The sequence below is a fragment of the Pristiophorus japonicus genome, chromosome 6 (assembly GCF_044704955.1).
Source record: "Pristiophorus japonicus isolate sPriJap1 chromosome 6, sPriJap1.hap1, whole genome shotgun sequence".
NCBI lineage: Eukaryota > Metazoa > Chordata > Chondrichthyes > Pristiophoridae > Pristiophorus > Pristiophorus japonicus.
Window position 1 is genome coordinate 76,363,026 of NC_091982.1, and position 26,400 is coordinate 76,389,425.

Here is a 26,400-nt window from a genome sequence, read left to right on the forward strand (position 1 = left end):
ATTCTTATGCCATACCTTCGCCACATACATCATAATCTTAAAGTTTGGAAGGGTTTGAATCCACTTTTTTTTTTAAAAAGCAGCTTTGAGATATTAAATTCCAATGGTTAGTTTATTCAATTTATGAGAAGCTCTGGCTTTCCCACAATTTATCCAAACCAACTGTTTCCACCTGTCTCACACATCCTTCCTAAAATGGTTGGCAGACAAGAACCAATGTGTTCCTCAGCTCGGCCCCGTAAGGAAGGTAGCACATCCCTCAATTCGTGGTGCCGGCCAAGACTGATTTCACCCTCATGGTTTCTGTAATAGTGAGAAAAGCACAAACGCATGTCCCCAGTGTCACAGTGTAATAGGGACTTTCTGGAGAAGGGATATTATACAAGACTACAGCTTCTCATTACTCACACTATGGTGCAAAAGTGCTCCACAGTATTAGAGAACACACAGCATCATATCTCTTGTAAATTTGATCTATGAAAGATTGAATGCAAAAGTTGGAAAGATGCAACATTTATTACAGAATTACACCTTTACACAACTCTTCTTTTCATTAGTGGACATCCAGCCCCCTGTGAATGGGAATGGAGATACAATTTTCATCTTCAGTTTGCTGTTTACATTAAGAGGTAATCTCACTGATAGCACCATCTAAGCAAAGTCAGAAAGAATGATTCCTGTTTTCAAAACTACCATGATATTTTGTTGTTTAAACATCAAAGGGCAATATAATTGGGAAAACTGGCTGAAAGAAATAATGGAAACAAAGACAGATCCAATAACAGTACTCATCTCCTTTGGATGCTTCCAGTTTTTCTCTGCACAGATTAATTCCGTTTTCCCACATACTGGACTTGATGGCACTCCCCAGCCAGTCACCGCCTTCACTGAATGAGGTCAACAGCACAACCATTTCAAATTTTAAAAATGACAGGAATAAAAATTAAAAAGGAGTTTAAAGGAGTAGCAAGTATGGGATTTCCCTTTTGAAATGGTACAAAACCATTACGCTGTTTATGGGGTTCTGTTGCTCGCCCATGTAATGTCATTACAAATTCCCCAAAGAACTGCAATAGCACATTTAAGTCTCTGCTCTGGGTCAGTGCACTCAGGCTAAACAGCGGCAAGTCAAATTAAATGTGTGCGTGGTGGTTTTTGATCAGCATTAGTCATTTATTAATGAAATCTAGAGATCACTCTTACACCAACAAAAGCTTGAAGACCATTTGAGAAATACTCCCATATACTCCGATTAAAATGTGATTCGCTGGTCTGGCTGAGTTTTTTTTTAAATCTACAAACTACCACGCAAGATAAATAGATTACACAATCAAACCAATACCTCACAGGGCAGCAAAAACAGTATGGCAAGGCAGAAGGGGCATACATTTGCAATCTTGGACAGCTGCAGCTTTTAACCCATCCTGGTAGCAAGTTGTTCAGTGCTGGAAGTCTGCACCCTAACCCGCTTCTTTTTATATGCATTGAAGCAGAAGCACAAGGTGCCCCAGGAGAGCTCTAAAACTTTACTTTACATCTTGCTTCACAGTTCATCAAACTGAATGAAAATTAATGTGGCGATTAGTAATATCTTAAGAATTTGTGTCTACTTATTAATATAGAGACATTCATAGTTAGCTTTCCATGACCGAGTTCAATGTATATATGCTCTTTATTTATACCATTCAACTCCGGTATCGTATCATGTTGTAACAAGCAGAAAAATTCACAGTAAGCAACGAAGACCAATGACATATCACTGACTTTGCTGCCAAGACATCTCAATCGGTATTATGGCAGCAACAGGCTGCCTGAGCGCCAGAACCAGCTGTTGTCTCTGATGCTGCAGGAGCTGTAATGTTCCTGGCACTGCCACGGTGAGAACAGTATCTATTCCTGGCATTGCCACGGTGAGAACAGTATCAACAGGTCCCTAGACCACAGATACCATCACCGTGCTGAGCCAGATAGTGGAGAGAGAACAACCTCCCACAGCCTGATTAAAAGAACGAGGGGCTGTTTACAGTGAATCAAAACTAATAGCCAGATTTAGCTATTCTTTCAGGAGGGAGGGGAGGCAGGATGAAAGATAAACCTGCTTACACATCACAGCTGTGTAACCCTTCATCTTCAGGATTATTGCTACCAGGGAAGGAAGGCCCTTTTCTTTTGTTAAGTATATCAGCTCAACAATTCCACGGGGAGTGCAGAGCGGAAACATGGGAAAGAAAACCATATTTGCGTCAGCAAAGTTTATGCACCTCAGCTATAAACCAGAGTGGATAAAGCATACATTAAAACAAGATATTTTTAAAAATCGGTAAAAATACCAGGAGTTCCCACTGTATGAATTGTTCACATTAAATAGAAAATACAATGATACAACCTAGAGTGAATATTCTGTTCTTTGAAAGACTCATCATCAATAATTCATACCAACCTTATTACTGCTTTTACTTAACCTTAATTCATTCACAAGCCAATGAGGATTTAAATGCATTTTAACATGATTTAGGCTGCGTGTAAGAGACTGCCTGCTTTTTTTCTGCCCTGTGTTAACATAATCAAGAAGAAAAATTTATGACAAAAATGACAGGCCTAGCTTAAATTACATAAATGCAGTCAGTACTTAACATCAAAAGGAAAGCTGGTTTGAACAGTTTCACAGTCTTTTGAGGGCGGGTGGGCTCTCTCTCTCTCTGAATTGGCATCCACAGGTGCCATCTTACAGCAGGTGCTGTCAGAATTCAGCAATGCTGAATAATGGGATGGAGGCAGAGCTAGAGCTCTGATGTGAAGCTGGCCTTAAAGTACCTTCACATCATCAAGTGTCTTCTGCGGTGCAGTGCAAGGTGGTCCGAGCGGGAAAAGCTCCGGTCACAGTTCGAGCATTTGAAAGGCTTAACGCCAGTGTGCTTGCGGAAATGCCTCGTCAGCTCGTCGGAGCGTGCAAACTTCCATGTACAACCTTCCCAGGTGCATCTGTAGGGCTTCTCTCCTAGAGAGGCAGAATCAAATGTTAATCGTTGTTCAACTTTAATAAGCAGCATTCCAAGACTACACAGCACCTTTACCTGGATCCTGAGGAGCACCTGTGACAATTCTAATAGTGCAACATGGAGCTAATTCACCACTTACCAAATAAGAAAAAGGTTCAAACAGAAGGTACATATTATGGCACCATTAAAGCCACCCCGATTCCCTTTTGTACTGTAATATATGTTATATATATGTATGTATTATTAAAAATCTTACCACTGGATGCAATTCCTGTCTGCACAACTGGAATCCTTCCATTAAAGTTTTTACTTGAAGGCCTCAGCCTTCTCCTCGACTTTACAGTCTGAGCGTGCACAATACCAAGATGCACTGTGTCGGTGGAATATATTTCTTTAGCTTTGAGTACTTTCTGCTAAGTAGCTTTTCTTAAGTAATTATGAAAAACAAAAGGACAAATTTCAAAAGCTGTATCAGGTGAGAGAGAAAAAAAATCACTTCTGATTACACACCCATTTGCAGCTTTTGTTTTATGTTCTTTGAAAGTGTATTATGTTGAAAGGAAGAGAGAGAACATGTATCGGAGTGAAAGCTTTCCTTCAATTAACGTTCAATTTAGTTTCACCTTTGTGGCCACATTTGCACTCCTACATGCAAGTAATTGTGCCTCTTTAATCACAGGTTACTACAGACAAACTTTTTCACTCCCTAACTCTCACACAAACGACGTGAAATAAACGCCTATGTTAGATGTTTTCCAATAAGTCGCTTGCTAAAAGTGCAGAGAATGGGCGTTATGTTACTGAACCACAGAGGCCAGGAAGGTCGAGACTCAAACTGTGGTCTGTACATAAAGCAATGATGGGGGATCAGTTTAGCTTCAGTGTTCCTGGGCTGAGGAATGGGGACAGAGGAAACAAGAGGAAAAAGACAACCAGAGTTGCTGCTTTAGACTGCTGCTGAATAATGTCTAGCAGAAAGAGTGCACACATTGGTGCTGGGCAAGGCCAGGATCGAGCTTCTTTTGTTCATGTCTAGGCTCACAATTAGAATGTCATGGTGGGTGAGGTTATGGAGGATGACCAGCTTCCATGGAACCATAAAACCAGCACAAGTAAGCACCTTCAGAAGAGATGGGGAAAACATTGGGGGTTGGTGCAGGGACAAAGGTAGAGGAGATAGGAAACAAACATGCTCAGTTATTCAGTTCAAATTTACATCTCAAAACCTCTGGTCCATTGAATGATATGATATAACACCATTCATTTCCTCAGAATGTCCCAAAGTGCTTTACACCCAAACATTGAGGGTAGTCTCAATAGGAGGAAGCTCGTGTGGAGCATAAACTCCACCTTAGACCAGTTAGGCCAAATGGCTTGCTTCTGTGATGTAGACTCTATGTAGTCACTGTTGTTTCATAGGAAAACACAGAACAAATAGCAATGGCCAGTTAATCTGTTTTGGCGTTGTTGATTGACGGGTAAATATTGGCCAGGACATTGGAAGGACTCACCTGCTTTGCTTCAAAAAGTGCCATAGGATCTTTTATAGCCACCTGAACAAGTGGATGGGGTGTTGGTTTAACATCTCATTCAAAAGACAGCAACTCCAACAGTGCAACATTCCCTCAGTACTGAACTAAAGGGTCAGCCTAGATTGTATGCTTAAGTCCTGCAGTGAGGCTTGAACCCACAACCTTCTAATTCAGAGATGAGAGAGCTACGTGCTGACTGTATGACCGTGCTCAACCCACAATCACATTAGTAAAATAGTCCAGTAACAAAGGAACACTATTAATTTGGAAATAAAAGAATGTATAGGTATGACATTTTAACCCCTTGAACATTTAACACTTCAATAAGGCTCAGTTCTTAGCAGGATTCATTAATATTTTTTATTTTGTAATCTAATTTGGGAGCAGACTTAAAGAATATAACCAACAGTAGTAGTCCATACTATAACCCTGCTCCTAACACATAGGGGAACAATTAATTGTTCCTCACAATCTTGGAAATGGGAATCTTTCCAACTATTTAATGCTGAAGAAAAGCCTGATTACTGGGAGGAAAGAACGCAGAAACGAAGGTTCCAGGATGTTAGTGGATGTTGACCATGTACAGTTGTCATACTAAATGAGGAGTGCAGTTTGCAGCATCGTTACTCACAGCCAGTCAGAAAGTGATATAAACCCACAATAATAATGTAGTGACAACTCAAGCAAGGCAATGAATAGAAATCCTGCTATCGTGTAGGATGCTGATCTAACATTCCTCATCGTGTTCACACCCCCCCCCATAGAAAAAGAATGATATCAAACTAGGACAGATTGTGGAGGTGGGAGCTGACTCAATACTCTGCTAACCTCATCTCCTTGTACGGACAACAAGGTGAAAACATGCACATTATTTCATGTAACTGAGATCCTTTGCCTCGAGGCTACTTGCATAGACATAACATAAGTGAAAGGAATTTCACCTTTCCCTGCTGTTTTCCGACCTGCAGAGGAAACATCCTGAAGAGTTCCACTATATTAACCACTTCACTAAATTCTACTCCGTGCAAGACTCCTTAAGGTTTTATTTCCAGATGTAACATACACTTGCAAAATTTACCAGTTGTCCTTGGGTTCAAAAAGATCTAACATCCATTTGTGGGGAACAAGATTTAACTCTCACATTGGCCATCCAGAGAACCTCACAGTAAATAAACTGCAGAAATGGGAAGCATTAATGAACCCCTCGTGGTGATCGCATACTGTATTAGATAGCACATAATCCAAGGCACTTGGCAAAACACTTATTTTTGTAGCTGAACTTCTGAAAGTTACTCTTTTTGAAAAATGCTCTTTCATAGAACAGTCTACTACTTATCGTTTCCTATGAAGGCTTGTAAATAAAAAAAACAGGTAAAATCTTAAAAATGTTTGTTGACTAGCAGATGTGGCATCTCCAAAGCCTGCACAATTTGAAAAGTTAGACACATTTACAAATGCCTATAGTGTCCGAATCCTTTCAGTAAAATGTTCTATGATCACCCTGCCTAAACACAGCTCTCTTCACTTTTATTAGTTTAATCGACATCCATTTTAACTGACCTGCCTCAAGAATCTAATAAAGTATAGCACTGTTTGATCTGCCTATATGAACTGAGAAACTACTATGTATGCCAACTACAAACAGATACAACCTCTTTTGTATCTTAGCAACGTCTGAGATAGAACACAAACAAAAGATTTTATAACTGGATTTGGGTTCATGGAGTTCAATCAAACTCCAAAGTCAGTCTACAACACATCCCTCAATATCTGGCAGGTTCACCTTTATCTGACCAGAAATCACTTGATCAATTTAGGAGTGGGTGTTGATGGAGATGTAACACCTGCCCTTTTACCTCCTCCCTTGCCACTGTCCAGGGTCCCAAACACTCCTTTAAGGTGAAACAGCAATTTACTTGTACAGGTACAGCGTTGAGAATCCGGAAGCCTCGGGACTGAGGCTGCTCCGATTCTGTGTATTTCCGGACTTCGGAACGTCTTTCCGACATCTCGAAAGGTCTGGGCCAAGGTGAGGGGGGTGGGGGGTGTCGAGCAGTGGTGGTGGGCGAGGTCTGCCCGAGATGGGGAAAAGATCGGCGGCGGTCCATGGCGGGTGTCCGGATTCCGGAACACTCCGGATTCTCGACGCTGTACCTGTACTTCTTGCAATTTAGGATACTGTATTTACTGCTCACAATGTGGTCCCCTCTACATTGGGTGACCGCCTTGTGGAACACCTCCATTCAGTCCGTAAGCGTGACCCCGAGCTTCCGGTCGCCGGTCACGAATTCTCCGCTCCACTCCCACTCCTCCGTCCTCGGCTCTTACACTATTCCAACGAAGCTCAACATAAGCTCGAGGAACAGCACTTCATTTTTCTATTAGACACTTTACAGTCATCTGGATTCAACATTGAGTTTAACAATTTCAGACCATAACCTCTGCCCCTATTTTTTTTTAAGCTGGCAGCTGTTGATGATTCTACGATACCCATTTACACCTCTTCTAGATCCATCTTTAGTTTCTTTACTTGTCCCATACCTTTTGTCATTTCAGAACTCCTGCCTTGCACCCTATCACAGACCTTCCCTGTTGTTCTTTCATTCTCCTTGTCCGTGCATAAAATCTGTGACATATCTAACTGTTTCCAGTTCTGACAAAAGATCATTAACCTGAAATGTTAACTTGGTTTCTCTCACCACAGATGCTGCCTCACCTTAAGAGTATTTCCAGCATTTTCCGTTTTTATTTCAAATTTCCAGCATCTGCAGTATTTTGGTTTTGAAGTGGTATGTTAGCCTTTATTATAAAAGGATTGGAGTACAAGAGTAAAAACATCTAACTGCAATTATATAGGACCTTGGGGAGACCACACCTGAAGTAATGTATACAGTTTTGGGCTCCATACCCAAGGAAGGATATACTTGCCTTAGAAAGAGTGCAACAAAGGTTCACTAGACTAGTTCCTGGGATGGGGAGGGAAATTGCTAGACTAGGCCTATATTACCTAGAATGTAAAAGAATCAATAGATTTTTGGATAGTAAGGGAATCAAGGGATATGGGGATAGTGCAGGCAAGTGGAGTTGAGGTAGAAGATCAGCCATGATCTCATTGAATGATGGAGCAGGCTCGAGGGGCCAAATGGCCTACTCCTGCTCCTATTTCTTATGGTTCTTAATGAGAGGTGATCTCTAGAGGCGATCCAAAACTCGGCTGCACGTGTCCTACCAAGTCCCGCTCACCCATCACCCCTATATGCTCGCTGACCTACATTGGCTTCAGGTTAAGCAATACCTCAATTTCAAAATTCTCATCCTTATTTTCAAATCCCTCCATGGCCTCGCCCCTCCCCATCTCTGTAATCTCCTCCAGTCCCACAACCACCCCCCCCCGCCCCCACCGAGATGACTGTGCTAATTCTGCCCTCTTGAGCATTCCTGGTTATAATCACTCTGCCATTAGTGGCCACGCTTTCTGTTGCCTAGGCCCCAAGCTCTGGAACTCCCTGCCTAAACCTCTCCGCCTCTCTACCCCTCTTTCCTCCTTAAAACAGACCTCTTTGACCAAGTTTGCGCTAATTTCTACTTCTGCGGCTCGGTGTCAAATTTTTCATCTCATAATACTCCTATGAAGTGCATTAGGATATTTCACTGCGTTAAAGGCACTATATAAATACAAGTTGTTGTTGTTTCCCCTGGCTGGGGAGTCTAGAACTAGGGTATCACAGTCTCAGAATAAGGGGTTGGCCGTTCAGGTCTGAGATGAGGAGAAATTTCTTCACTCAAATCTTTGGAATTCTCTACCCCAGAGGCTATGGATGCGGAGTTGTTGAGTATATTCAAGACAGAGAGTGATAGATTTTTGGATACTAAGGGAACCAAGGGATATGGAGAGTGTGGGAAAGTGTATCTAATGTAGATCATCAGCCATGATCTTATTGAATGGCAGAACAGGCTCAAAGGGCCGAATTGCCTAATCCTGCACCTATTTCTTATGCAGAGGAGCAGTCTTGACTCATCTAGAGAGGTGTCTTTGATTCTAAACAAATCCCTTCGGTTACTTGCTGCAGTACACTTCTTAGGAGATGTGCCAATCTATTGCACAAATCATATTGATCAGATTGACCCCAGCACCACCAGGCTGATGAGGGTAACATTAACATAGGTTTGGCTCCTGCTCACTATTCATTGACCCCCCTGCTGGTGTGCAGACATCTGATGAAGACAGATGAGGTTTGGCTGTGAAGACCCAATGGTCAAATAGTTTGCTGCAGTTCATTGTCCAGCTTCGTACACAAAAAATAGCCACTTGTCAATCAATACCTGTGGAGCTGTACATTAGCAGTCAGAGTCTTCAGGAGGGGAAAAACTGGCCAAAAGAATAAAACAAGGTGAATATTGTGCAGTGTTAAAATGTATTAGCATAAGTTTTTTCATACCAGTGCTTTATGAAAAGTATCATCGATATTACATGGTACAGAATGACCTTATTAAAATCGGGTTTCAGTATTGTATCACATTTTGCTGGCTGGCTCAGTAACTTATGCCTAAGTGAAAGTTTCAATTCATTTCACAGCGGAGCTGGTACCATCTTAAATTGAAATTCCACATTCATTCTATTGGATCTCATTGCAGGTTCGTGCCAAGTACAGATGCCAAATAAGTGTTTGTTGCTTTCACCCATGAACTCTAGTATCATGGTAAAGCAGTTGGTGCATAAACCCTGGAACTGAAAGCTGTGCTTGCATGCCCAGACTGCAATGTAAAACTGGTCAGAAGTGCAGAGTTGTAGGTGGTTCCTGTAGTAAATGTAGTATAAATGTTCTACTATTTCAATGTTAAACCAGCAAACTATTTTGGAATAATGGCAAATGAATAATCCTGTTTCAATAATAAATGTTTTCTGTACTTCAGTTGCAAGAAATGTCATGATGCTAGATCATCAAAAGGGTTAAAACTAACATCAAGAAGTAAAGACTGCACTTGGAAGAGCCAGTGTAACCGGCTTTCCCAAACCCCAATTGAACTTTGGAGCGGCACGTTCTCAGTTCACTATGTGGAACACAAACACACCCTTACACTCAGACAAATGGTATCTTGCATAAATCAGGGGTATCCAGTAGAGCATTAAGTTTGTGATGGCTGATGAGATCTCAATTTGATTTAAAAAAAAATCAGATAGAAAATTCAGAAGAAACATATTTTGTCCAACTCTCCACTGGCTGGAGTCATACCTAGCACAAAGGAAGATGGTTGTGGTGGTTGGAGGTCAATCACCTGCCCCAGGGCATCGCTGCAAGAGTGCCTCAGGACAGTGTCCTCGGCCCAACCATCTTCAACTGCTTCATCAATGACCTTCGCTCCATCATAAGGTCAGAAGTGGGGAAGTTCGTTGATGACTGCACAGTGTTCAGTGCCATTCGCAACTCCTCAGATAATGAAGCAGTACATGTCCACATGCAGCAAGAACTGGTCAAATTTCAGGCTTGGGTTGATAAGTGGCAAGTAACATTCGTGCCACAAAAGTGCCAAGCAATGACTATCTCCAACAAGCGAGAGTCTAACCAATGCCTCTTGACATTCAACAGCATTTCCATCTCCGAAACCCTCACCATCAGTATCCTGGGGGTTACAATTGACCAGAAACCTAAATGGACCAGCCACATAAATGCCATGACTACCAGAGAAGGTCAGAGGCTGGGTATTCTGTGGTGAGTGTCTCACCTCCTGACTCCCCAAAGCCTTTCCACCATCGACTAAACACAAGTCTGGATGAGTGTAGCTCCAACACTCAAGAAGCTCGACACCATCCGCGAAAAAGCAGCTCGCTGGATTAGCACCCCATCCACCACTGGCATACTGTGGCTGCCATCTACAAGATGCACTGCAGCAACTCGCCAAGGCTTCTTCGGCAGCACCTCCCAAACCCACAACCTCTGCCATCTAGAAGGACAAGGGCAGCAAGCACAGGGGAATACCACCACCTCCAAGCTCCCCTCCAAGCCACACACCATCCTGACTTAGAAGTATATCGCTGTTAGTTTGTCGCCGCTGGGTCAGAATCCTGGAACTCCCTCCCCAACAGCACTATGGGAGTATCTTCACCACACGGACTGCAGTGGTTTAAGAAGGTGGCTAACCAGCATCTTCTCAAGGGATGGGCAATAAATGGTGGCTTTGCCAGCAACTCTCACATCCCATGAACAAATTTTTAAAAAGAGTGGTGAGAATGCGGAACGCGCTACTACAGGGAGTAGTTGGGGAGCATCGTATAGATGCATTTATGGGGAAGCTAAATAAGCACGAGGGAGATGGGAATAGAGGGTTATGCCGATAAGAGTAAGATGAGGATGAGTGGGAGGAGGCTCGAGTGGAGTATAAACACCGGCATGGACTGGTTGGGACAAATGGCCTGTTTCTGTGCTGTATATTCTACGTAATCCTATGTAATCTGTGTACTATTTACTGAACATTTTTTTTTTCCCATTTTATTTGGCCTAATCTAAAGTGTGAAAAAGTACTTCATTGTCGACAGAGAGCATTGGGTAAATATCTTGTTCAACAGACTGCCCTGATATTTATGGGTGTACAGATTGTAATCACTACCAGTGCACTCTAGCCCAGGCGCTTGTACAGAATTTATCATTCCAGAGTTATTTGGGGTGCTTATCTTGAAGTCACTGAAGAGCAACTGGCTGACTACTGATGCTACAGATTGGATTAGTTACTAGAATATTGAATCAAGATGTCATAAATTATCTGCTGAAGCTACACAAATGCAAGCTGACCCAGGGGAATGGATTTTCTGGGCTTTGTGGTCAATTTAGGAAAGACCCAGAGTTCATTTGTCCCCGTGTGTAGTTACGAGGAATTGAGCATCACTTGGTGTTGGGAATATAATCCTAATACTGATGGGTTTTAATATTTAGAGGGAAGAGTTCAGAATTAGTGACCACATTGTGATTTCGTAAAACTTCTGTAAACTAGACAAACTGAATGGATAAAGTTGTATTTATTGCGAATCCCTGATTAAGTGGGTCTTGGCAGCTGAGCTTGAACCTGTTCTCACCCGGTGGGCACACATGTGCATTCAGGACTTGCAGACAATCAGGAGCCAGAATCGAACAGCAGGCTTTTTTATCCCCCCCCGCCCCGGCCCTACAGCCCAAGGGCAACCAAGGCAAACTGCAGTGCCTTACTGGTAGCCTGTCTGAGATCTGCTGACTTAACAGACTGGAATTACACCCCAGACCTTCTGGTTTACATGGCTCATTACTACACTTCAGGCTGCCTACATCCACTAGGCCGTTGGGAAAACGTGGTTGAGTTTTTCCAGTCACATTATGCTCTAAAACGATTTTGTCCCAGTAAAAACAATTTCTGGATGTAAATTGATCATCAAGTGAATTCTAGTCCACAGATGCTGCCTGACCTGCTGAGTAGTTCAGCATTTTTTGTTTTTATATCTAACATACCATTTGCTTTCCTAATTGCTTGCTGTATCTGCATGTTAACTTTCAGTGATTTGTGTAAAAGACATCCAGATCCCTCCGAACACTCTCTCACCATTTAAAAAATATTCTGCTTTTCTATCAAGTGGATAACTTCATATTTCCCCACATTATACTCTTTCTGCCATGCTCTTGCCCAGTCACTTAACATGTCTAGATCCCTTTGCAGCCTCTCTGCATTCTCCTCACAACAAATTTCCCATCTAGCTTTGCATCAATAGCGAACATTACACTTGGTCTCTTCATCCAAGTCATTGATAGATTGGGAATACCTGGGTCCCCAAGCACCAATCCTTGTGATACCCCACTAGCTGCAGGCTGCCAACCCAAAAATGACCAATTTATTCCTACTCTCTGTTTCTGTCCGTTAACCAATTCTCAATCCATGCTAGTATATTACCCCCAATCCCATGAGCCGTAATTTTGTGCAATGACATTTTTGATAACAATAATAAAGCATCTTTTAATCTGGCCCAATTACCATTTCTGCCTTTTATGTCATATTGTCACGCTCCTAGGATTCACAAGCCTTTACTCTGCACCTCCTCCATCTCCAGAACCACCCTCTCCCCACATGCTGTTTCCGGTCATTAATGTGCTGTAACACTGCAGACTAATAGCCCATCTTTACAGTACTGTGGGATAAGAAGTGCAGCTCAGGTTGGTTCAATACACCATGCGGGACAGACCAGCAAGGTCCCAGGGTTAAGCCCCAGTCATTGCTGCGTTTGTTGATTTCATTAGGGTGGCACTAGCAGTGCAACAATTGGCCTCTGTTTCTGGGCTAGGCAGCCTGAAAGATGTGTATATATACACGGTCAGGCTTAGCTGTAATAAACAGAAAATGCTGGAAATATTCAGCAGTTCAGGCAGCATCTGTGGAGCGAGGATGGCTGGGTTAATGTTTCAGGTCTTATGTTCCTGTCAGTACGCAAGGGTCACAAATCCTGAAACATTAACCCTACCTAACCTCTCTCCACAGATTCTCTGTTCCGATTTCGTAAACTGCAGTATTTAGCTTTTTATCCAAGCTGTAATAATGTTTGCCCCGCCCCCCCAACAACACTCCATTTCGGAGCTCATGTGAAAGATAAGACATTTCTGCTGAGGTCCTGGGGTACTTCAGTACGAATCATGGCCAACAAGAGAGGAAAGAGAAATCATTTTAATAGTTTTTCTAATTTTTGTTATTTTTTTAAATAACGCCAAACAATAGATTCAAATCCAGAGGGTTTGGGGAACACACACATCAAATTAGATCAAGCCGACACCTGCAGAGGGAATCCATTGGGAAAATCCCTTGCCAACCCTGCACCTGAGCTTGTTGGAAGTTGAGCTCGTTGAAGCAACCACAATGGTTTTCTTCAAAATCAACTCCTGTATGATGCTTTCATACGGCAGTGGGGAGGAGGAGTGCAAGGTGGTTCAGTCCTTTCATTCCCGAGGGATGGGACCACCCCAGACACCCACTCTCTCTCTGCAACAAAATACATGAGAAGTCACAAAAACTGGTGCTAATGAGGGGCATCACATGGATGGGTGGGAGGTTTGGGGATGGGGGGGGGGGTGCGGAGGGTTGAGGGAGGAACATCAGGAAACATGCTACAGCCATTTTAAGATCTAATTAATTTTTTTGCCCATCTGTAACTAATTTTAAATAGGGATAGATCCTTATGCCACCCAGGAGTCCAGCACATTATATCGAAGCACTGAGCTACTTCAGACATCCAGCACCCTCTTGTGGACATCAGATGCTGTAACTGGTAAGTAAAGCAACCTTTACATATAAATAAATGAATAGTTGTTTAATTGTTTAGCAATAACACCAACTGCTTGACTCCTATTAGGACAAGTTATTGCAAGCTCTTAGCCCAGGTGCAGTATTAATCTGGAGGCTGCATGTTGCCAAAGTTCATAATGCTATTCATTTTGTAAATTAGAATGCTGGGAAAGTGTTCCTCAAATAAAGAGCCTTGATCTACGAGCGCAGCGCTCTCATTTTTCTTTGCGTGTGTCACCACTCCCTAGAGATCTGCTGAAGGCACGAACAGGGATAAAGCTTTGTAGCTGACACCTGAGCAGCAGCCCTGATATCACAAATATCTGGGTGTGATACATCATCAGAGGCACAGAATTCACGCCCTTTAGGGTTAGGGCAATGGAGGGAACTGTCAAAGTAAAACAAAAAAGAAAAAAAAGAGAAAAGGAAAGAATTGTACTTTCACGACCTCATGACATCCCAAAGCACTTTCGAGCCCAAGTACTTTTGGAATATAGTCACTGTTGTAATGTAGAAAACGCAGCTGCCAATTTTGTGCACAGCAAGCTTTCAAACACCAATGTGATGACTAGATAATCTGTTTAGTGATGTTGGTTGAGGGATAAAAACTGGCCAGAAAACTGGGCAAGAAAGCAGCATTATGTTGTCCTAAATCATACCCCCCTTCCTTCCTCAGTTCAGCTGTAGAGTTGTGTTGGAACAGCTCGGAGCATGGAGACTGGATGATACTTGTCCCAAGCTGCTGGAGAAGTGACAGGGTGTGACTTCTGCCCAACCCAGGAGCCATGAGTGGAAGAATAACTGAAGGAGCAACAGCATCTGGGGGGGGGGAGGGCGATAAGAGAGTTATCCAGGTATTGTGCTACCTTCACCAACCCACATACCACCACAGTACCCCCAGCAGGCTTTAATGACCACGTAAGGTTAGCCTAGGGAAGTGAAGGCCCGAATACGCATTCACATACAGGTTCAGCATCCGAAAATCAAAGTTGCAAAATTCGGAATGTTCTGAAATCCAGACATTTTTAAAACCAATTACTGTTGCAAGTTGAGCCTCAGGTGGGGCGAAAACACCCTCCCCCCACCCCATAAAATTCCAAAAAACAAAAAAATTATAATTCACAAAACCCTTAACCTACTAAATCGCTGAAAAAGAATTTAAAAATAAAAACTTGAACTTTCTTTTTTTTTTTGCAGATCTTCAATGCAGCTTTTTCCCACCCGCTGACACTGCGGACCCTCCACCGCCGACCCTCTGCGCACCCCCGCACCCCCCCCCCCGACCCCCCAGCCGCCCTTACCTCAGCCCAGGCGTTTCCGGATTTGGGACGTTGGAAAGACGTTTCAAAACCCGGAAATAGCCGATACCCAGAACGGCCTCGGTCCCAAGGTTTCCAGATTTCGGATGCTCTATCTGTACAAGACTCACCTCCACACCCACCGTGCCCTCAGTGTAAATTACTGGGTGAATGCAAAACTAAAATATTCACAAGACACTCCTGGAAACACTAATGCAGCTTTTTTTAAATCACAGAATCATAGAAATTTACAGCACGGAAGGAGGCCCCCATTGTGTCTGCGCCGGTAACTAACGTATCACTTGATATACTCTCAATGCCTCACACAAGACAGGCAGTAGGTGATTGAAAGTAGGAGACGAGCTGCCAAGAAAAGATTAGTAAAGGCAGGAGAAATGGTATAGTGCATTTGGTTGTTGCTAAATCCAGTAAATCCACGGGTGATGGCTGAGCTGCCACATGAGTGTCTGCCCTGTTAAACATTTCTTAACCTTCCTCGGGGAATCTGTGGATTCAGAAAAATAGCTAGGCACATCTAGCTCTACATCTCGTGCCCTGGCCTCACCAATCCAGTCATGGCACCTCACATACTTGTGCCCAGAGTCACCCACAAAGGAGGAGTTAGTTCGCGAGACAATGGGCCTGTCACTGGGTGGAACACAGAGCACTACTGAGCATGAGGACCTGGGAGTGGAAAGAGCGGGGGTTGCAAGCCGTTCCTCCATGGAGGGTGGAGAAACAACTGCCATCGATTGAGGAGCTTAAGGACCAGATCTCGGTGGCCTGGTCTTCCAAGGAAATAGGAGCAGCAAACTTGTGCAAGCAGTGTTTCTATGCATGTGGTGGAGAAGTGGGCAAGTTGGAGGAGTCCACTTCCTGCATCTGTGACAAGTTTAAGCAATGCACATTTAAGTGAAGTTATAGATTTATGTTCAGTCTACAAATCTCTATATGTATCTCATTCTGCTGGAATTCAGAGAGCTGCGGCCTTTACTCCACTTGCACACTGGAACGCCGGAGGGACATCATGTAGCAACATCATCTCCCAGCTGGCTGGAGCCAAACCAGAAACAGACCCCAATGGGACACAGAGACAGACCCCAATGGGACACTGATATGAAACCCAAAGCCAGAAGGAGAGTTCATACAGGTGTGATGAATTAAGTAAATACGTTTACTGAAAGTTAACCATTACCAGACACAATGCAGAGCAATCTTTCAAAGTGTGAAGCAGGTTGATGAAATTGTAATTAACAGCGTAGGTATCACCATGCACTGAACTAATACTAGGGCTTTACTCAGCAAGTGGTTTCCTAAGCTCAGCACACCTCTGGAAAAGCAGGGCTTCCCATGGCAGATAATTCAGAGGCTTGCATAGAAGTGACAATAGGTAGTATGCCCACATTCTCACTCCTGTACTAACGGGCAAGAGAATAATTTACAGTGGTTAATAAAAAAGCATATGAACATCTATCCGGCATGTAAAGCACCCCCCGCCACCCATCAACATTCCTTTAGATGCATCACCATCTAGGTCACTTGTTAGCTATGCTATCATCAATGAGACATGTTAGATACCCTAACATTTATGCTGACATGATACTTCAAAAGCCTGGACTGTGCCAAAGAACAACAGATAAGCAACTGATTCTAATGATCTGAAGTGACTGGAGTAAAACCGCCGTGATTCTGCCCTCTGGGCGCTGCACCTACCCGTGTGGATCCTTCGATGTGCCTTTAGGTGAGAACTCTTCGTATACACCTTGTTGCATCCCTCAAAGTCACAATGGTGTACACGCCTCCTTTTGGGATCGGGCGACTCAGATCCTGGCAGCCGTCGGATTCCATGCAAGCTCTGAGCACTGAGAGGTAGAGCGTAAAGGTGGCAATGTTAGAAATATTCAAGCATATAAAAGTGTGCTTTTTTAAAAAAACTTTTATTTAAAAGAAACGAATCATCTAGTAACTACGGTAGCATTTCCACATCATTTCATGCTAATGCATGTTGGTTTCCCTGGAGGACCAATAGACTGACTTTATTATGTCTTCTAAGAAGAAATATTATATGGGAGGCTCATAAAAGTCTCATTTGAACTTTCCTATTAGCAACTGTAAGTTCATTAGATAAAATCTGAAATGTGTTTCTTTTTTCTCCACTCACCAACTTAAGGGCTGTCATCCGGGAAAAGGGAGAAAATTTGCGCTGGTTTTGATTCTGGTTCACTATACCCAGACAAGACTGCAGTTACACCAGCATTCCTCCCAGTGGTGCTGCAGACAGCATAGACTGCTAATAGCTCAATAGCTCCACCAGCAGGAATATAACTGCAGTACAGATTATGGTGATATGTAGAAAGGTAGCAAAATTAATGAATGCAAAAATCATATAAAAATGATCAATATTAAAAAAAACTAGTGTAGCAGGATAACAACTGCCAAAGCCCACTTGTTTCCCTCAATGCAGTTTCATTTCTTTTATTATTCAATTTCTCCTGCACCTTAACTCGATTTTCAGTTATTTTTGCACCTCTTATTAGCTTCTCAGGAGTGCATCCCATTTCTTGGTTACGTTGTTGGGAGGTAAACTAATACAAAGGAAAAAACCTAGAACGATTCGCAAGAGAAAAGCTGGCACAGTTGCCAAAAAAGACAGCCCCAAACAGGCCCTTAAACGATCTCGACATGTGAAAGTGGGATCGACATGGATAGTGCCGGACCGTGGGACACAGGCTTGTAAGTTAAGCTGTAGTAATGAAAGCCTGAAAAGGGAAGATTTGAAGGGACAAGATTTATTTTCTAGAGGGGGTGGCACTGACCTTGGTAGATTAATTGGTGCATTTTCCAGAATTTTGGAATCGGGAGTATAGTTTGACATCCAAAAAGGAAATGATTCCGTTCAATTTGGTTGAAAACTACCATCTAGTTGCCACTTTGGGGAATTAATAATTTTTCCTTTATGTTTTAAAGGTATTTCCCCCTGTAGCAGTAGATGACCTACAGTATTACTGGAAGAAAAAAAAGTTAACTTTATTTTTTTTTAAATGCTCCACTGAACTTTGGATAATGTCATCAGGGTTTCAGGCAACAATTTTTTTTTATTCATCATGGGATGTGGGCGTCACTGACAACGCAAGCAGTTATTGTCCATCCCTTGTTGCGGTGAGCCGTATTCTTGAACCGCTGTGATCCTTGCGGTGAAGGAACTCCCACAGTGCTGTAAGGGAGGGAGTTCCAGGACTTTAAGACAGCGACGATGAAGGAATGGCGATATATTTCCGTCAGGATGGTGTGTGACTTGGAGGGGAACATGGAGGTGATGGTGTTCCCATGCACCTGCTGCCCTTGTCCTTCTAGGTGGTAGAGGTCGCGGGTTTGGGAGGTGCTGCCAAAGAAGCCTTGGCGAGTTGCTGCAGTGCAAGTTGTAGATGGTACACACTGCAGCCACGGTACACCAGTGGTGGAGAGAGTAAATACTTAGGGTGGTGGATGGGGTGACAATCAAGTGGGCTGCTTTGTCCTGGATTATGTCAAGCTTCTTGAGTGTTGGTGGAGCTGCACTCATCCAGGCAAGTGGAGAGTATTCCATCACACTCCTGACTTGTGCCTTGTAGATGGTGGAAAGACTTTAGGGAGTCAGGAGGTGAGACACTTGCTGCAGAATACCCAGCCTCTGACCTGCTCTTGGTGTTACAGTATTCATGTGGCTGGTCCAGTTAAGTTTCTGGTCAATGATTTCAGCACCCCCGGAGATAGGGGGAGGGATAAAACAAATCCACCACGGGTTCCACTACTGATCTCTACTTGTGACTCCTAGTAAACAGCATGTGGGAGGACAGCATAGGATCCAGCATGAATAGTCTACACCAATGCACACTGCAAGCTTACACATGAAGCACGGTCACTACTGCATGATGCCAGAAGCAACCGACATCCAAGGAACCATACCAGAGTATCAGTCAGCTGCTCCAGGAGAGGAGGCAAGGCAAGAATAAGACAGCAGAACCGACATACCAAATATCTGACCCGCGAAGTCCAGAATTACACTCAGCGATAATGAAAGACGACTAGTTAGAGCTTTCATGAAATAGATAAGGAAGCACATGTAAAAGTTAAAATTTTAAAAATACATACTGGAGTTCTCAAGCTAAAATAGCATCTTCAACAAAGTTAATGCTTGTACAATCCTTGTAACATTTGCGCCAGAATTGCACTCTGGGGCCTCCTCAGTACTGAATGCAAACAGTTTGATTAACAGCTCAAAGTTTTGGGGCAATGAAAATGGTCTCCCTGTTTGGGAAGGTCTTCATTACTGATGCACTAAAAGCATTGGAATAATAATTATAATGGTTTACCTCACACCTTGGGAGACACAAGGTTGTGCATTTTTGTGGACATGCGCATAACTGCATGTCATTGTTTGATCACTACTCTGAGCTGCTGCACAAAGTTACTTCATTTAAAACAAACTTGTGCAAGAGTTGCCCCATTCCAGCTTGATCACATCTATTCCAGATCTCACTGAAAGTGCTGTATTCCTGCCCCTGTTATTTTAACTACCAGGATTCAGGCAGCATGGAGGCTGCCTGCCAGAGACAGATGGAGGCTTAATTAAAATGTTAAAAGTCACAGATTGATGACATCACTGGCACAGTATCACGGTTTTACCTTGAAATCATGGGAGGCCCACACAATGTCAAACCCACCAGCAAAACCTGGCCGGAGGCAACAGAATGGCCTCAAGAGGCCAAGATAAGTTTTATTTTTATTTGAAACATTTTTGTGAGGATTCCTTGTGGGACAGGAGGAGCAGGAGTGCCTTCTCAACTCTGGTCTTCCCACTGCCTACGAGGCCCGGGAGTTAAAATGGCCTGGGCCTCATGCCAAGGAGTCCATGGGGCACCCCTCCCACCTGCCCCAGGTTAAAAATCAGGGCTGGAATGACAGGTACTAAAACAAGCAACTCCAGAGTTTTATTTAGCATAATTTTTGAGCCCAGGCATGAAGTTTTCTCCAAGGGGTGGCCTCTGAACACACATGCAGCAACATGCACGCATGCTACCTCGAGAGGCCTGTTAGGAACTGCTTCCACACAAACATTTGCACTTTGTACGAATTTCCAAATAAACAATGCAAGGGAGAGGAAGAGAAGGAGGAGAAAGATAGAAGAGAAGAGAACCATCATTACACACAAAGACAGAGATTGGATTTGGTTATTTACAATCACGGGTGGTGAACTTGTCACTTGAACAGAACCACCCAAGAGGACGTTCTGAAAAATAACTGGTTGATAAATCATTTGCTCCACAGCTTCAAGACTTTGCTTCAACATAATTAGGTGGGTCCACTCCCGAGCAGCCCAGAGCTCTTCAATGGTGTCTCCACTTGTTCCCTGAAGAGAGATCTCTCTAACCATTCATACGGAGGACCACCAGGGATTCTAAATCTAGATGTGCCCGTGTAAGACTTTCTGACTCTGCACAATGAAGGTATCAACTGGCGATGAACCATTAAGAGAACTTAAACAAAAAATAAGCTCTGACGTTTTGTCCAATCCTCCTCGGACAATCTAATGAAACACTAGGATGCCACTCTAACACTGCACCTTACACTAGTCAAATTTGGCGAGAGATTTGTCCCAAGTGGTATCCAAGGCTGAGCCACATTCATAATATTGCACAACTCTGTCATGGATGAACTTAACTCAAGTCAGCTTGACGTAAAATCTTCATATGGCCTGTGCTCTTGGCATGAATCCCTTTATCCCATGTGCAACATTTACATGGGTACAGTATAACAGGGCTTCTTCTGGGCAAGAAGGGCTATATGTAGTTTCAATAAGCCGAGTCAAAAACAAGGCAAAGTGATCTATTTTCTTCCACAAGTAGTTGCAATGTAAAACCAGAAAACAAGTTCACTAGATTGAGACAAAAGTCCCAGCTTGAGGCAGGATTCTCAAGCCGAATTACGGGCTAGAATTATGGCCATTTATGATCAATAAAAAGACGATCTAGCCTTATGAGGCAATGCAACGATAGTATGCATGCATATGTCCATAATCTCATTTTTCTTTGTTCTCCTCTCCCTCCCTTCCTTTGCAGGAGAGCTCTTTTCAGATTCACAGGCACTTCCATTGACTAATTCATAGTAAGTGAATGGACTGGTACGCAATGACACGGAGAACTTTAATCAAAGGAGTAAGGTACCCCCTGCCAGTTCAGTGACAACTGTATCTGTATCAGACTAGCCACATGGGAGGCAGTCTCAGACTGCTGAGGGGGATAGTTCACTTGTTTGAATGTGGATACTGAGTGACTGAAATACCATTCCTAAAGAGACATCCTGGAGACAATTGTCAAAGGATTTTATTGTATTTAGAAAATCATCAATCTTTGCTGAACTGAAACACTACCAGCAGGGGGCACTAAGGTCCGCTTCCACTCGGTAAGACACGATTAAATCAGCTCTAGTGCACCGTCGGCAAACAGACTAACCTCCTTATGAAGCAACTTGGCCAGCAGCCTGCTTCCTGTTGTTTTGCCGCGTATAGCTTAAGCTGCATACAGACAGACACTTGCGTAACATGTTTACCCAGGAAGGCCTTTTCAATTGGGAGGGCTTGGCCAACACTGGCTCTTCTCCTCCTCTACAGGGTGTGGGCAGCTTGAAAACCCCAGAACCTGTTTCAGTTTTTGAACTAGAGCCGCTTTTTCTTCAATTTTTCTCAGCGTTACAAGGAAAATAAAGAAAGCTGCACATTCACCCACAGATGCAGTCTAAGTACAAGCTTTCACCTGGATTTAATAAAACAGAGATGGTATACTAAAGTTGATCGAAAGAATTGTTGACTAATGCTAAAAATAGAAATGCAGGAGTGTAAACTGGTGTTCATAGGTTGGGACATGGACCAAGAAGTAGCACTGAATCATTAATGAACTCCCAAAGAACTCTTTCATAGTACTTTGAGATATTTTCTTTATTTTTTAAACTACAGAACCCGGTCTTTACAGCCTTTGACACAAGCAAGTGTATTATTCTGAGACGACATGCCAAGTGTGTTGTGGTGCATTGCAACGTGGTTTGCTGAGCCAAGTGTGGTGCTGTGTGACCTGGTGCGGCAACTGGGTGTGGTGCACTGTGACATAATTGGGGCCTGCTGCACCGTGACAAGGCGTGGCAAGCACTGTGCATTGGGACATGGCAAACAACAGATACTCTGGTGTAAACACATGATAATTACACTGGTGGGCTACTGATGTATAATTCACTTCTCTGCGATGTAATTTAGTGCCATGTGTAATACACACGTAAATTTATTTCACCATCACAGTTTTAAGTCCCCAATAGTTGAGATGGTATGAATCACTGCCCCCTCTGTAGCCACCTTTAGCATAGCTCCATAACCAGCAGGTGGGAAATTAAACTCGACTGCAGAGCTGGATGGCGAGGGAGTGATGTCAGGAAGCAGGTCTTCACACAAATGGTGGCAGAAATCTGGAACTCACTCTCCCCAAAAAAGCTGTTGAGGCTAGGCCAATTTAAAATTTCAAAACCGAGAATGATAGAATTTTGTTACGTGGCGGTATTAAGGAATATGGAACCGGGGTGGGTACAGGTCAGGGGAAGGCAATTTAGCCCCTCAAGCCTATTCTGCCATTCAATTAGCCATGATCTAATTGAATGACAGAACAAGCTGGAGGGGCTAAATGGCCTACTCCTGTTGCATGTATTTTCTCCTTTCATCTCAGGTTATTTCCGGGTAACCGCACCATCCCGTTTGGGTGGAGGAGCACAGACATCTGCAACTGCTATTAATGGCTGTTACTGGGTGCCTTTCCACAGTATCACAACTTTCCTCAAAAGCCCTCACTCTTGGAAACCTCCGAACACAAAAAGTCAATTAAGGTTAGTTGGGAATCAGTTACAACTATGAGGCTGCTCATGACTTTGTCTGCAGGGTGAACACATAATGCAGGGCAATGTTGGACTAATCCCGCCTAACCTGGCCCCAACATCCAATCATTCATTTTAATCTCTAATTAGTCTGGCGCCTCTGTACTGCTGCCCTGTGTCCCCTTCCCACTGGGTGCACATGGGTGTCAGGCTCAGCTCTGAGGCCCCGCATTTCAAAAGCCTCCCAGTACTGATCATCCAAAATCATAATTCAAGAATGGCTGCTGTTCCGCGTTATCAGAGAGCTGCAGGCATTCACAAGAACGTAAGAAATAAGAGCAGGAGTAGGCCATTTTGCCCTTCGAGTCTGCTCTGGTATTTAATAAGCTCATGGCTGATCTGATCTTGGGCTCAGCTACACTTCCCTGCCCGCTCCCCATGACCCTTCACTCCCTTATCGTTCAAAAATCTCGTCTATCTCCACTTTAAATATATTTATGACCCAGCCTCCACAGCTCTCTAGGGCAGAGAATTCCACAGATTTACAACCCTCAAGGAAGAAATTCCTCCTCATCTCAGTTCTAAATGGGCAACCCCTTATTCTTAAACTATGCCCCCCAGTTCTAGATTCTCACGAGTGGAAACATCCTCTCTGCATCTACCTTGTCGAGCCCCCTCATAATCTTATATGTTTCAATAAAATCACCTCTCATTCTTCTAAACTCCAATGAGTATAGGCCCAGCCTGCTCAACCTTTCTTCATAAGTCAACCCCTTCATCTCAGGAATCAACCTTCTCCGAACTGCCTCCAATGCAAGTCATCATCATAGGCAGTACCTCGAAATCGAGACTTGCTTCCACTCTAAAAGCGAGTTCTCAGTCCAATACGGGAATTACAGTCTCTGTCACGGATGGGTCAGTCATTGAAGGAAAGGGTGGGTGGGACAGGTTTGCCACACGCTCCTTCCGCTGCCTGCGCTTGCTTTCTGCATGCTCTCAACGACAAGACTCAAGGTGCTCAGCACCCTCCTGGATACTCTTCCTCCACTTAGGGCGGTCTTTGGCCAGGGGCTCCCAATTGTCGGTGGAGATGTTACACTTTATCAACGAGGCTTTGAGGGTGTCCTTGAAACATTTCCTCTGCCCAGCTGGGGATTGCCTGCCGTATAGGAGTTCCAAGTAGAGCGCTTGCTTTGGGAGTCTTGTGTCGGGTATACGGACAATGTGGCCCACCCAACAGAGCTGGTCGAGTGTGGTCAGTGCTTCGATGCTGGGGATGTTGGCCTGATCGAGAACACTGACGTTGGTGCATCTACCCTCCCAGGGGATTTGCAGGATTTGTGGAGACATCGTTGGTATTTCTCCAGCGATTTTAGGTGTCTACTGTATATGGTCCACATCTCTGAGCCATATAGGAGGGCGAGTATTACTATAGACCATAAGCTTGGTGCCAGATTAGAGGGCCTGATCTTCAAACACTCTCTTCCTCAGGTGACCGAATGCTGCGCTGGCGCACTGGAGGCGGTGTTGGACCTCATCGTCGATGTCTGCCCTCGCTGAAAACAGGCTCCCGAGGTATGGAAAGTGGTCCACGTTGTCCCAAGGCCGTTCCATGGATTTTGATGACTGGGGGGGGGGGGGGGGGGGGCAGTGCTGTGTGGCGGGGTCAGGTTGGTGGAGGATCTGTGTCTTATGGATGTTTAGTGTAAGTCCCATGCTTTCGTACACCTCGGTGATGATGTTGACGATGGCTTGGAGTTCAGCCTCTGATGTGCGCAGACGCAAGCGTCGTCCGCACACTGTAGTTCGATGACAGAGGATGGGACGGTCTTGGATCTAGCCCGGAGGCGACGAAGGTTGAATAGGCTCCCGCTGGTTCTATAGTTTAGTTCCACTCCAGCGGGGAGCTTGTTGAGTGTGAGGTGCAGCACTGCAGCGAGGAAGATCGAGAAAAGGGTTGGTGCGATGACGCAGCCCTGCTTGACCCCGGTCCGGACGTGGATTGGGTCTGTGATGGATCCGTTGGTCAGGATCACGGCTTGCATATCATCGTGGAGCAGGCGGAGGATGGCGACAAACTTTTGAGGGCAGCCGAAACAGAAGAGGACGCTCCATAGGCCCTCGGGGTTAACAGTGTCAAAGGCCTTTGTACGGTCAAAGGCAGCCATGTACAAAGGTTGGTGCTGTTCCCTGCATTTCTCTTGCAGATGTCGCGCTGTAAAGATCATGTCCGTTGTTTTAAAGAATAGATGGTGGGTGGAGAAAGCACAGGAGATTCAGCAGCTGGCCAACAGCCATGATGTACGAGGATTCTTCCCTGCAGTCAAGTCCACCTACGGCCCAAGTACCCAAGGCCGCACCTCACTGCTGGCCAAGAACGGGGAGACACTCAAGGCAGTCAGGACCCAATGCAAGTACAACCCTCCTTAAATATGGAGATCAAAACTGTACGCAGTACTCTAAGTGTGGTCTCACCAATACCCTGTACAGTTGTAGCAGAACTTGCCTGCTTTTATACTCCATCCCCCTTGCAATAAAGGCCAACATTCAATTTGCTTTCCTGATTACTTGCTGTATCTGCATATTAACTTTTTGAGTTTCCTGCACATGTCCCTCTGTACTGCAGCATTTTGTAATCACTCTCCATTTAAATAATAATTTGCTTTTTTATTTTTCCTGCCAAAGTGGATAACCTCACACTTTCCTGCATTATACTCCATCTGCCAAATGTTTGTCCACTCACTTAGCCTGTTTATATCCCTTTGCAGATAATTTGCGTCTTTCCTCACAACTTGCTTTCCCACCCATCTTTGTATCATCAGCAAACTTGGTTACATTTCACTCGGGCCCTTCATCCAAGTCATATAGATTGTAAATAGTTGAGGCCCCAGCACCGATCCCTGTGGCACCCCACAAGTTACCATTTGCCAACCAGAAAATTACCCATTTATCTCGACTCTGTTTTCTCTTAGTTAGCTAATCCTCTATCCATGCTAATATATTACCCCCAACCCAGTGAGCTCTTATCTTGTGCAATAACCTTTTATGTGGCACCTTATCGAATGACTTCTGGAAATCCAAATACACCATATCCACTGGTACCCCCTTATCCATCCTGTTCATTACATCCTCAAAGAACTCCCAACAAATTTGTCAAACATGATTTCCCTTTCATAAAACCATGCTGACTCTGCTTGACTGCATTATGATTTTCCAAATGTCCTGCTACTGCTTCCTTAATGGACTCCAGCATTTTTCCAATAACAGACATTAGGCTAACTGGTCTATAGGTTCCTGCTTTCTGTCTCCCTCCTTTTTTTAAAGAGGTGCGTTACATTTGCAGTTTTCCAATCCACTGGGACCTCTCCAGACTCCAGGGAATTTTGGTAG

The 26,400-nt window shown here is 43.9% G+C and overlaps 1 protein-coding gene across 3 annotated transcripts in view; it reads right to left on the bottom strand.

Moving 5' to 3' along the window:
- Nucleotides 1–534: 534 nt before the first annotated feature.
- The window catches only part of LOC139265696 (Krueppel-like factor 8), a 217,055-nt gene continuing 191,189 nt past the window's right edge, over nt 535–26,400 (bottom strand). For all 3 annotated transcript variants that reach the window (XM_070882945.1, XM_070882946.1, XM_070882947.1), the window contains 2 exons: nt 16,834–16,982; nt 535–2,998 (listed from right to left, as the gene is read on the bottom strand). In XM_070882945.1, the coding sequence (XP_070739046.1) occupies nt 2,817–2,998; nt 16,834–16,982 (331 nt within the window). In that variant the 3' untranslated portion in view covers nt 535–2,816. The remainder of the gene's footprint in view (nt 2,999–16,833; nt 16,983–26,400) is intronic.